This window comes from Andrographis paniculata, unplaced genomic scaffold (assembly GCF_009805555.1).
Source record: "Andrographis paniculata isolate CXL003 unplaced genomic scaffold, ASM980555v1 Contig51END, whole genome shotgun sequence".
Taxonomy (NCBI): Eukaryota; Viridiplantae; Streptophyta; class Magnoliopsida; order Lamiales; family Acanthaceae; genus Andrographis; species Andrographis paniculata.
In genome coordinates this window covers 1720649-1732394 of record NW_026137586.1, presented here as the reverse complement: position 1 = coordinate 1732394, position 11746 = coordinate 1720649, and the positions used below count along the sequence as shown (strand labels likewise).

Genomic DNA, 11746 nt, shown 5'->3' with positions numbered 1-11746 from the left:
AAATATCCATGAAAAAAAAAAACTCAATTTTTTCTATAATAAAATGTAATATGAAAATAAAACTATTATTTATATATATAATAAGAATTTTTGCTTTTACAATAAAATCAATTCTCTAATAATATGATAACTTAATTACAATACTTTGATAACAAAATTGTAACTCTCTAATGAAAAAAATGATAAAAATAATATACTATTATACCTTAATATAAATTATATAATTGTTCCCATTTCTTGCTTTTTCGGGTTTTTTTTTCTTCTCTAACCTTCCTTTCTTTTTGTCTTTTTGTACCATCCATGCTACAACTAGTTGTAAAAGCAAATCACTATTGAAAAAAATTAAATACAAAATAAAAAATAATACCATAAATAAATTCAAATTTTTATTTTTAATTTTATGGCTTTTGCTTTGCACAGAAAAACACATCATAACAAATATTTTAAAAAATGACAAAGAAAAATCTACAAATTATAAAATCTATATATATATATAATTGAGAGAATATGAAAAAAAAAAAAAAAAGTAAGAAAAATTATTTGAAAAATAGAAAGAAAATTTTACAAAAAAATGTGATTTAGTCAAGCATATTTAAAAACACAATGTAAGAATAAATTTTTCTCATTAACACATAAAAATCTACTTAAAATCATATTTTAAGAAAACAGTCAATTCACCTTATTTATAAAAAGTGAAAAACGATAAAATAATTTATTTTTTTTTAAGTAAAGGAATGCGATAAATTTTCGAAAATTTATTAAAAAACTTAAATTTATTGAAAAACTTACTTTAAGAAAACAAACTTCTGCTCTTCGGTAGCAATATTTTCTAGTAGAAATACTTTGCTTCTACAAAATAAAACATGACTTATAAACTTTCGGTTGCTTATGTCATAAAAAAAACACCGTATAAAAAGATTATATAAAACTTTAAAAAAAATTTATTCAGAAATTTAAATATATTGAAAAACTTACTTCAACAAAACAAACTTTTGTGACAAATGTAAAAATTGAAAGAAACTTTATTCAAATACTTATTTAAAGAAATCTTCTTTCCCAGTGACAATCTTCTCTAATAGATAGAGTTTCAGATCTATTTTTCTATAAAACTAATCCGTAAAAAACTATATATCAATTATTATATAAAATAAAATGTATCTTCACTTTTAGTAAAAACTGTATCTCCACTATTATATAAAAAACTGTAAAAAAAAAAAAAAAATTAAAATTCTGATATTATAGAATTACAAAATTTTAAAGAGAAGTGGAGTCCATGAGCTCTTTTATATATATATATATATATATAAAATATATGATATGATTATTGCTATCAAATTTTATTTAATTTATAAAAAATGATTAAGATAATATAAAAATGTGGGAGGATGACGGCAGGTTTGTTCATGGATTTTCACTGTAATTTAAATTTAAATTAGCGATATAAATTTAAATTAGCAATGCAATCAACGAAATTTGTTAGTTATTTTAAATATATTATTATAAATTATTTTAATAATTTTATATTTATTTTTAAATATTTTAATAAGTTTTAAAATAATATTTTTTTATAAAAATAAGTAATAATTAAATAAATAATAATAATTTTTTTTGGAAAAATATTATCATTTAAAATAAATTAAAAAAAAATAATTTTATAAATTTCAAATGAAATATAATTTAATAATTATACTAACGTAATTAATATTTTTACAATTTTCAATATTGTCGTTACTTTTATATCACATAATTTAATAAAAGCATTTGTCTTTTTAACTGTAAACTAATATACTCTGTCCTTCTCAATATAATAGTCTTGTTTACTACTTTTTGTTACAATTATTATTCACAATTATTATTATTTTTTACACTAATATAACCACAAATACAAAATAAATTACTTATTCTTACATTTTAACCACTACCCATATAATATTTTAGGAGAAAGTGATTAATACTTAATATTAAAAAATCTATTTTGCAAATAATGTTACTGGGCGTAGTGATATCTTTAGCCCTAGACACAACTGCCGCCGCCTTTCTTTTTCTTCTCTTCCCTTCACCATTTTCCTTTCTACATATTCCTTTCCCTTCTCGCTCTTCACCGCCGGTGAATTTCAGTTGACGCTTGTTGTATTTTTTATATTATTATTATTATTATTATTTTTCTTCTCCTGTCTTCTCCTCTTCCTCGTCCGACTCCACAAACAAACAGGTATTGCGTACTGTAACTGATTTGATTGAACAATTATTAGGTTCTACTGTACATGTATATGCTGTAAGAATAATTCGACATAGAAGTTTGGTGATTTGAATAGCCTTGTTTGAAATTGACATGTCGAAAGAACTTCCAGAGGAGGAGGAGATTGCTGATTTGGTATATATTTTTATTGATTTTGATGCTTAAGAAGCAAGCTGCTGCGTTGTATTTCTGGTGAAGTTATTTCTTAATTGTTTTTGTGTTGCTTAGGCGTTTGTGTAATTTCATTCATGTGAGTATTAGGAATTGATCACCATATCTGTGTTCTTAAGAAATCTTAAAACTATGAACAGATAATGAGGAAATTGTTTGTGTAGATAGTAATTTTGTATAATTTATTTACACCTTGGGAAAACCTTTGGATTTTGAATGTATGTTTGATATTGTACAGATCACATTGCTAGGCTGTAAATTGATGATTTGAACATTTTTGAAAATTCCATCTAAATGCTTATCATCATACTTGTGTGCTTTGGGTATAAAGCATGAAATTGCTGAGAAATGATATGAGGCAAAGTGAATTCAACATAGAATCAGATTTGGTTTCTATTTGGTAAAATGGATAATTAAATAGAGAAATGTAATATAGAAATACAGCAATAGGATCATATATTTGAAAAAAGATAGGAGAAATGCATTGGGAAATTTGGTCGTGTTCTTTTGTGGTTTTAGTGCATATTTTTATCTAAATTCGTTTTTCCCTCGTAATATATCACATCAAATAATTTTTATTTTTTTTTTTACATATACTCCCCTCCGTTTCAATACAATAGTGTTGTTTACCATTTTTGTCTGTACCAAAACAATAATCTCATTTTTATAAATAACCATATCACTGTAAAATTACTCTTACCTTTTCGTTATTATTACACAATTCCCATTACTTTTTACACTAATACACTTGCAAGGGCAAAAAAGTCTTTTACCCATACTTTTTACCCATTACCAATAATAGTAATTTGAATACGATGTTTTGTAAGAGAAAATAATATATATTTATAAAAAACTACGGAAGTTGAATAGTTAAAAAATCAATTACCGAAATGAACACACTAAATTTCTAAGCTTTCATTTATCTCTACTTTGTGCATAGAAGAAAAATGAATCAGACAATTAGAAATAATTTGTTTTTTAATTTTGATTTATTTAACTCAAACAAATAAGAGAAATTGATATATTTTCATTTCTCATCTCAGTTTCTCTTTACCAAATTTGAAAATTTTCCATGTTAGTTTGCTTTGTCAAGCATAATTGTTCGTTTCCAAAGTTAAATCCTTGTTAAAAGCTTCAATACAATGAAACTATGTGTGCAAACAATGTGATGTAGTTGCAATTTATTCGTAAGTTATTCTTATCTAAATAAAACTCTTTCGATTTGCCATTTTGATGCAGGCTTGGCAGCTTCTCATAAGAACATTTCCGAGCTGGCTTCAATATGAGAGAAGAAGACATAAACCGGTGCCAAATTCAAGACTGGTACCCGAAATTCTCGTCCATATCCATCAAAACCATAATCCACGAGCTTCCGGAGTCTTTCATCCAGTACCTTCTAGATGATTCCGGAACATTCCTACTCCCGCATTCAATCACTAACGACGACGCCCTCCCGAACCGAGTCCACAAACCAGAAGAAGAAGAAGATTTTGTCGCATTGGAAGGATCCGAAGATGAAGCAGAGGAACCGCCGCCGCCGCCGTCTTTCCCCGAACTAGAAACCGCCGTTAAAGCCTCGATCGAATCATTAGGAGGCGCCGTTTTTCCGAAGCTCAATTGGAGCGCTCCGAAAGACGCAGCGTGGATCAGCTCGACCGGGAATCTCAAATGCACAAACCTCGCTGAGATCGCGCTTCTTCTAAAATCATCCGACTCGATCGTCCACGACCTTTGCCATGCATATGACTCGTGCGTCGATAGCGAGATTTCGTCGAGGCCCGCAAAGTTGTGCCTCGCGCTCAGGAAATGGTACCCGTCGTTGAAGCCCGAGATGGAATTCCGTTGCTTCGTGCACCGTAATGTCCTCTCGGCCATTTGTCAGCGCGAGGTTACCAATTTGTATCCGGTTCTTGTCGAGAGAATGGATGAGTTGAAGGCGAGAATTCATGACTTTTTCGTCGAGGAGGTGCGGGGGAGTTTTGAAACCGAGAGGTATACTTTCGATGTTTATGTTAGAAGAGATTTTCGGGTTAAGGTTTTGGACTTCAACCCGTGGGGTGCCCCGACGCTTCCTTTGCTATTTAGTTGGGATGAATTGGAAGAGATTTGTGGATCGGGTGACGGCGAATTGGAATTCAGGATTGCCGAGAATCGGTGTATTCGGCCGGGGCTGAAAACGGCGGTCCCGTTCGATTATTTAGATACGAGCCCGGGGAGTGGATGGGATCAGTTCTTGAAGAATGCTGAGGAGGAAATGAAGCAGCAAACTTCAGGAACTTCTTGATGTCTATTTTGATTTCAATTTTTGGTCTGATGATGGTATCCCTATAAGAAAATATTATTTTTTACCGAGCTTTTTTTATCCATAAATCTTTTTTTTTTCGTTACTAATGACATTAGAGACGGAATTAGAGATAAAATTACGTTAGCCAGGTACACTATAGAAACGGAATTCCGTTACAAATATATTATTATTATTTTTTTAGTGTAAGTGTTTTTAGTTTGGATATATGGAATGTTTTGTGTAAATTATATTGATGATTTGTTGAAAATATGTGCATAGTGTTATTTATGTCAGGATTTTATATCCTCAGGGCCAGTGTAAATATGTTTTGTTTTTTATTTTTGTAATAAGTAAAATAAAATTGAGAATGTAAAGCTGTGTTTTGTAACTAAAAACAGCTATGTGATGATATTAATTTTAAAAAAATATTACCATAAATGAATAGTGTGAAAAGTGAATTTAAATAGTGGCTTAGTCACGTGTAGCACATTTGTCTGTGTATATATATATACAATAAATATATTTGTACAATATATTTTTTCAAAGTATATAAAAACAAACATCCACTAATTTGATAGCTCAATTTTGAAGTTTGATTTATGTTTTTGTGCTATGCGATCATAGTGATTTATATATATTTTTATATATACACAAACGGTTGTTCTTATCATATTTGTGTACTATACAATTTAAATTGAAATATTTTTCTTGTTTAAAACACTAGCATATGCTGACATAAATATAAATAGAAAGGACTGATTCCACATGACACTAGAGGTGTGTTTGTTTGGAGATTTTTTTTAATTTTTACTGTTCATCCAATTTTATTTTTATTTTTTCAAAAATATCAAATCAAAGTCGACGCCTATTTATATTATATCATTCAATTATTTTAATTCAAGTTTTTTACTATTAAGATATCTCAAAATCTGAACCCCAAACAAACACACCCACCAATAGTCCTTGCAGTATATATAATTGAACTCAAACATATTAATGTCAATGTGTTGATATTTATAATTTATGTGTTGTGAGCTGATTAATTTAAATAAATACTTTAATCAAGCCAAAAATATTACATACATTACATGTTATATTATAACAAATTCAAATAAATACAAAAAGACTAAAAACAATCCAAAATACAACCGATATATTGTATTACCATAACTCATCAATAGAACTGTAAAACAAAAGTTCGCGAGCTCGATTTGGCTCGGCTCGGCTTGGTGCTTAATGAGGCACAAACCAACAAGACAGAATGCATGTAAATATACAGTATAGTACAATATTGTGTCATATAGAAGCATGTGTCGGTGCAAATTTGTACCGTGCTACTATTATCTGACATAATATATATTGTATTATCATGTGGTATCAAATATGTGTTCTACATTGCTGATTGAGTCGAATCAACACCAAACCGACTCAACCAACATTTCATGCGATGTTCTGTAAAAGTAAATAGAAACACGCTCACGACTCAACCAAACTCCGGCGAAAGGAGGCTCTCACTATACGTGACACCCTCAACCTCCGCGCCGCTCCCTATACTATAAACCTCGTGGGAATTAGGCGGCTTATAAAGTATCAAATCCGAGCCGAGGCTCAATAGAACCCCTCCATTCTCCGCAACAAACAACAACTTCGGCCGCACAAGATGGCGATGCCTCCTCAACAACAAATAGTAAGATAAACACGCCAACTTCGTCCAAGACTCTTGCGCGCCGTACTCTCCCATCACCCAAACATCCATGTAAGAACCATAGTCGAACGACGCACAAAGCAAACCCCCTCCGGAAACCACCCCCAACATTACATGCTCGACATCCTCATTTCTATGCCTAGGAAGTTCGACCGAAGAACAAGCTCCGGTAGCAACGTCGAATACAATCAACCCCCAATGATCCGAGCATGTTAACCAATGGATAGCTCCATTGACAAACACGCCGGGATTGTTCTCGGCGGCGACGGCGGCGCCGCCGGACCATTCCATGTCTCTCCATGAATTACGCCTCCAACTATACACGTTCACTCTAGTTTCATACTCATCTAGATGATTACAAACAGAGCAAATTTCCATAACTTTGTAATCATCTGTTGATTCGGCGTAACCGAATCCGTACACACTCCAAAGCGTATCTGGATAAGAAAAGGGCAGTTTTTTCGATTTTCTAGTGGCTGGATTCCACAGAACAATGGTGTAATCGTCTAAAACTACGCAGACTAAACCGTTGCACGATCCGATAATTCGAATCGAATCGCACGAATTGTAATCGAGCACCAATGTATCCGACAATGAATTGCGTTCATCGTCAATCCTAGGGTTTAGTACGAAGGTATGGAAATTCGTAGGGAGAGGACGGCCGGAGCCGATGAGGAGGCGGTTATGGCAACCTACGTTGCTTTTAGTTGAGATTTTGAGATGAGTTTTGATAAATTCGGTGGTAGAGATCAACGAACGCCAGGATTTCGAAACGCACCTGAATTTCAAGAGGCTTTTCACCGGCAACCATGGCAGGATTTCCGCGATGATCTCGTCGGGGAGATTGGGCAGAGTGACCGAATCGCCGGTCGGGAAATCCGACAATTCGGTCGACGCACGCTTCGAAGAGCTTCCGGTCGTCATTTGAGGGACAGAATTGAGGTCGTTGCCATGGAAGTCTATCGAAAGAGCTCTCTGAGTTTGACTTCACTGAAGAAATCCATCTTCGTGGAAACTTTGACGCAGGAATATCCATTTTTAGTCTTAAATAATAAAATTCAGGGAAACGGGTCGGATCTTTACTTGGGCTTACCATACGGGCCCACTTGCCTAGTCGCCTCTTAAACAATTTATTGTCTCTTATTTTCAAGAGATGATGGGCTGATCTGATTTTATATCGGGCCCGAGCCTATGATCTAGTTCAAACTGCGGCGGGCCGGACCAGCCCAATTTTTAAATATTATTATTTAAAATTTTAAAACAAGTTAGGTAAGACAAAAACTAAACTATTAGAATATACTTTCATTTTTTTTTAATATATTTATAAAATTATTATTTTAAATATATTTAATTTTATTAAACTACACCAAACTAGACCTCCGATATTCATAGGCCCAAGCCCAATACAGTTTTCAGTCATGGACTGGCACGGCCCGTAATTTTCCAGACCTATACTTACCCAAGTACGATACCTTGTGATTATTATTATTATTATTACTCCTCCGTCCATATCAAAATATCCATTTTTTCATTTTAATCCGTTCCAATAACAAAACATCCATTTATTAGTACAATCTACCTAACATTTTATATTACACTTATTAGTACAATCTACCTAACATTTTATATTACACAAAGTCATTACTTTTATATCACACATACTAATAAAGTTATTTTATTCGTTTTTTTATATCACACATACTAATAAAGTTATTTTATTCGTTTTTAAAAAGCAAAAAGCAAATCGATACTTCTTTATGGGAGGGGACAGAGGGAGTATTATTTTTCTGTTATTTTTTTACAATTTCATTACAATTTCATTCTCAATCAGCCGAGGATTAGGAAAAAAAAAAAAAAAAACACACGGTAAAAATTATTAATATATTACCCCCCGAAATATATTAAGGGTGTGTTTGTTTGGGTGTTTGGATTTTGAGTTGGGATTTGAATAGTAAAAATTTTGAATTTGAATAGTTGTATAATGTGATATAAACATGTGTTGACGTGATGTTTTGAATGTAAAATTGATTTTTAGTATAATATAAAAAATAAAAAATAAGTGTTTGATTTGATATTTTTGGGGGGAAAATTTTGGATGAATAGTGAAATTTTGTGCAAATCCATCAAACGAACACACCCTAATTGTAAAAGTATTTCTTAAAATGACTACTTTTTTAATTAATGTGAAAAAGTGAAAATAATTTTTTAAATAAAAGTAGAGAGCTTGTTACCGAAAATAGAAATAAAATTATTTGGGACGGACAAAAATGATAAAATAAGACTGTTATTTTGGGAAGAAGAGAGTACATTATTTTTATATTTTCTACACGATTCTTCATTATTCACGTCAAAAAATTCTTCTTGAAATTATCTCACAAAACAACTGCACCCGATCCTCACAAAAAGGGTCTAAAAAGAAGAGTGAACCACTTTAGTATAATTTCGATCAATTCCTTTCTCCCATCGTCAACTACTTCCTAAGCATTTGAATTCCATGTGTATCTTAAGAACACACAGAGACAAAGACGAAGCACTGAAATTACCCTGAATCATCGTCTATTGACACAATAACGCAAATTAACAAAAAAATGAATCATATTCATGCAAAATATATAAACTATCATCATGCTCCACTCCATGTTAGAATGCCATTTATGTCGTCAAAATCATTCCATTTGCAGATAAATTAAGCATTTCACCTCTCACCATGCTGAACAAATACGAAAATTAAGGTAACAGATGCAATCTAAGTTTACTTACCATCAATAGTCCACAAACGACACACCCGATCACCTGCGCGCCAGAAAGACGAAAAAAGGAACAAAAGAAAACAAGTAAGAGATCCAGAATGATACCATATGTTGGAGATCAAAGTGATGGGATCGGATCCAGTTGCTTGATGGCCTTGTTAATTGAGTTAGTTGTTGTCCGAGCTCGACACATCCGGCCAGGTCTCCAGAAACTGCCATATAGATCAGAATGTACACGCGGCTGTCTACGCAGCTCGTCAAGATTATTCAACAATCAAAAGATTTTATAATCTGATCTACTCAAAATTGCATCTGAATAACTGTGATTAATTGAACTCAGTCTACTAACCAGTGATACCGACAAAAGAAGAATCAGTCTTCTCAACTGCACCAAACTCACGTTCTAAAATATACCGACAAAAGTGATTGTTGTGTAACTATATAACAATTGTCACCAACAAGAAAATGTTTTTACCAAACATATATGTGCATAAGATGATTTTGGTTCTCCGGCACATTGTTTGTTTGTTCATGATTTCAATCACAGATCTATACTATTCAGCCCGTACGGTTTCCAATAAAAATACAATATTTACTCACACAAAATATTATATTAAAATACTATTTAAACAAAAACTCAAATCAACGCTCAATTTTAAATCAATTTCAAACCACAACCAAATAAACACCAAATATGAAGGAATCTATTACATTTAACCATCCAAATATGCAGGTGAAATGGGGTGCATTTACGCCGACCAGCTAAAAACCATATCAACGAAAAAAGCATAAAAAGGGTATGGGTATACTTTGGTAAACAAGAGCGAAATAAAGTTAAAACGAGACGATAACAATTGTTTCAACCAAACTGCAATTGCCAAAGATGAACACATTAGCATCTGATCACCTAACAAAAATGTGTATATAACTATATATATGTGTGTAAATAGATAAAAGATTGAGGGAATTCAGGAAGTATTTTGTTTAAAAGAATACTAAGGAATGTTATTCGACAACACTCACAAAGAAAGTTGAGGTAATTATTATTCTATTAGGCCATCTGATCAATACCAAGAAAATTATTAAGTAAAAAAAAAGATAAAGAATAGTAACTATACATCCATGGAACAGGGAACTCATCTGGACAGTAAATTCCTGCTGAAATAGCGAACCAGAACGTCGGTGTCGGCTTTCTTACACTGCTTCCACCTGCAGGTAAAATTTTATCATGAAAATCTTTTGTTATTAACCATCGACAATGAACTGATCTTCCTGGTTATCCTCCTCGACTCGTGCATCGCCATGGACCATGCCGTTTACATGGTGCAAGTTTTGCATCATCTGTGATAGATAATGGCCACTTCCTCCAGAGTGATCGGAAATCCCAGGATTTCCGGTCCACTGTGAAAGAATTCCGACGAATTGAGCCGTAATATTTTGTTGCTCGTGTAGTATTCTGGCCTGAACCTGTACCATTTCTGCTCGATGCCGACTCAGCATCTCGTCCATCTTCTTCTTCCACTCTGATCTCCTCCTGTTCTGTCTCTCTTCCCATTCCCTTCTGTGAATTAATCCTTTTTCTCTTCTTCTTCTTTCCATTTCTTCGTTCTTTCTCTCGATTCCTTCCCATTCTTCCATCCACTGCCTCCTCAACTTCTCCCGAATCTCTCTATCAGCTTCCATTTCTTCGAGCTTCTTTTCGCGATCTTTCTCCATTTCGTTTCGAAGATGCTCCCTCCTTTGCCTCTCCTGTTCCCTCTCCACCTCGTCCTGTGCAAACCGAGCCTCCATTTCCTTCAAATGAGTTAACTGGCTGATGACAAATCCCCACGCTTTCTTCTCCAGCCCTTTCGACGACTTTCTTTTCTTTTTCACATTGGCAACGTTCTGCCCAGCATTTGTGTCTTCTTCTTCCCTCAAGCTCCCATCGCTTTTATACCGTCTCTCGTGCCCGTCTCCATCGTAGTTGAACTCCAAATCCATCACCCCATTAATCCCACCTACAAATGCCCCCTCACCCTCCCCACCCTCCCCCAAACCCCCAAACTGCACCATATCCAATTCATGGCTGTCTCCACCTTCAAACCTCCCATTGCATCCATTCACCATTCCAATTCCATCATTTCCCCCAAATGCAATTGTAACATCACCGAAAACCTCCTTATACCTTATGAAGTTTGGCCAATGGTTAATCCCTTCCATCCAATCAAATTCCTCATCCTCACTCAATCCCCTCGCGGATTCTTCCTTCTTAATCTTCTGCTTCACAAGGACGTACTGATGCCTCATGTTCTGCACCTTCGTCGATACATCCTTCCATGTCCATTGCCAGGGGTACACCGCGGGATCTAGGGCATGGTGCTTGGAATTCACGTACACAGCGATTGGTCTGTACTTCTTCTCCCTAGTTTTCATCTTCGATAGTGTCCCGTCGCACGCCATCTCCCCATACTTGTCTATCAGAGTCCTCTCCTCCGCCTCAGTCCATTTCTTCCTCCTCGGCTGAGGCGTCATCACTTCACACCACCACCAAAACTTACACCACCAAAAATCGTTGAATTTCTCATCTAATTACAGAAATTATAAGAAAATTCGAA

The 11746-nt window shown here is 33.7% G+C and overlaps 2 protein-coding genes across 2 annotated transcripts; one reads left to right on the top strand and one right to left on the bottom strand.

The window, feature by feature from the left end:
* Positions 1-2020: 2020 nt before the first annotated feature.
* Positions 2021-5045, top strand: LOC127253634 (uncharacterized). The gene is made up of 2 exons (XM_051278300.1): positions 2021-2212; positions 3650-5045. The coding sequence occupies exon 2, from the start codon at positions 3693-3695 to the stop codon at positions 4692-4694; it is 1002 nt and encodes a 333-aa protein (XP_051134257.1). The 5' UTR covers positions 2021-2212; positions 3650-3692; the 3' UTR covers positions 4695-5045.
* A 707-nt stretch (positions 5046-5752) lies between these two features.
* LOC127253602 (F-box/kelch-repeat protein At3g23880-like) lies at positions 5753-7598 on the bottom strand. Its single transcript, XM_051278259.1, has one exon. The coding sequence runs from the start codon at positions 7321-7323 to the stop codon at positions 6178-6180; it is 1146 nt and encodes a 381-aa protein (XP_051134216.1). The 5' UTR covers positions 7324-7598; the 3' UTR covers positions 5753-6177.
* Positions 7599-11746: the final 4148 nt, after the last annotated feature.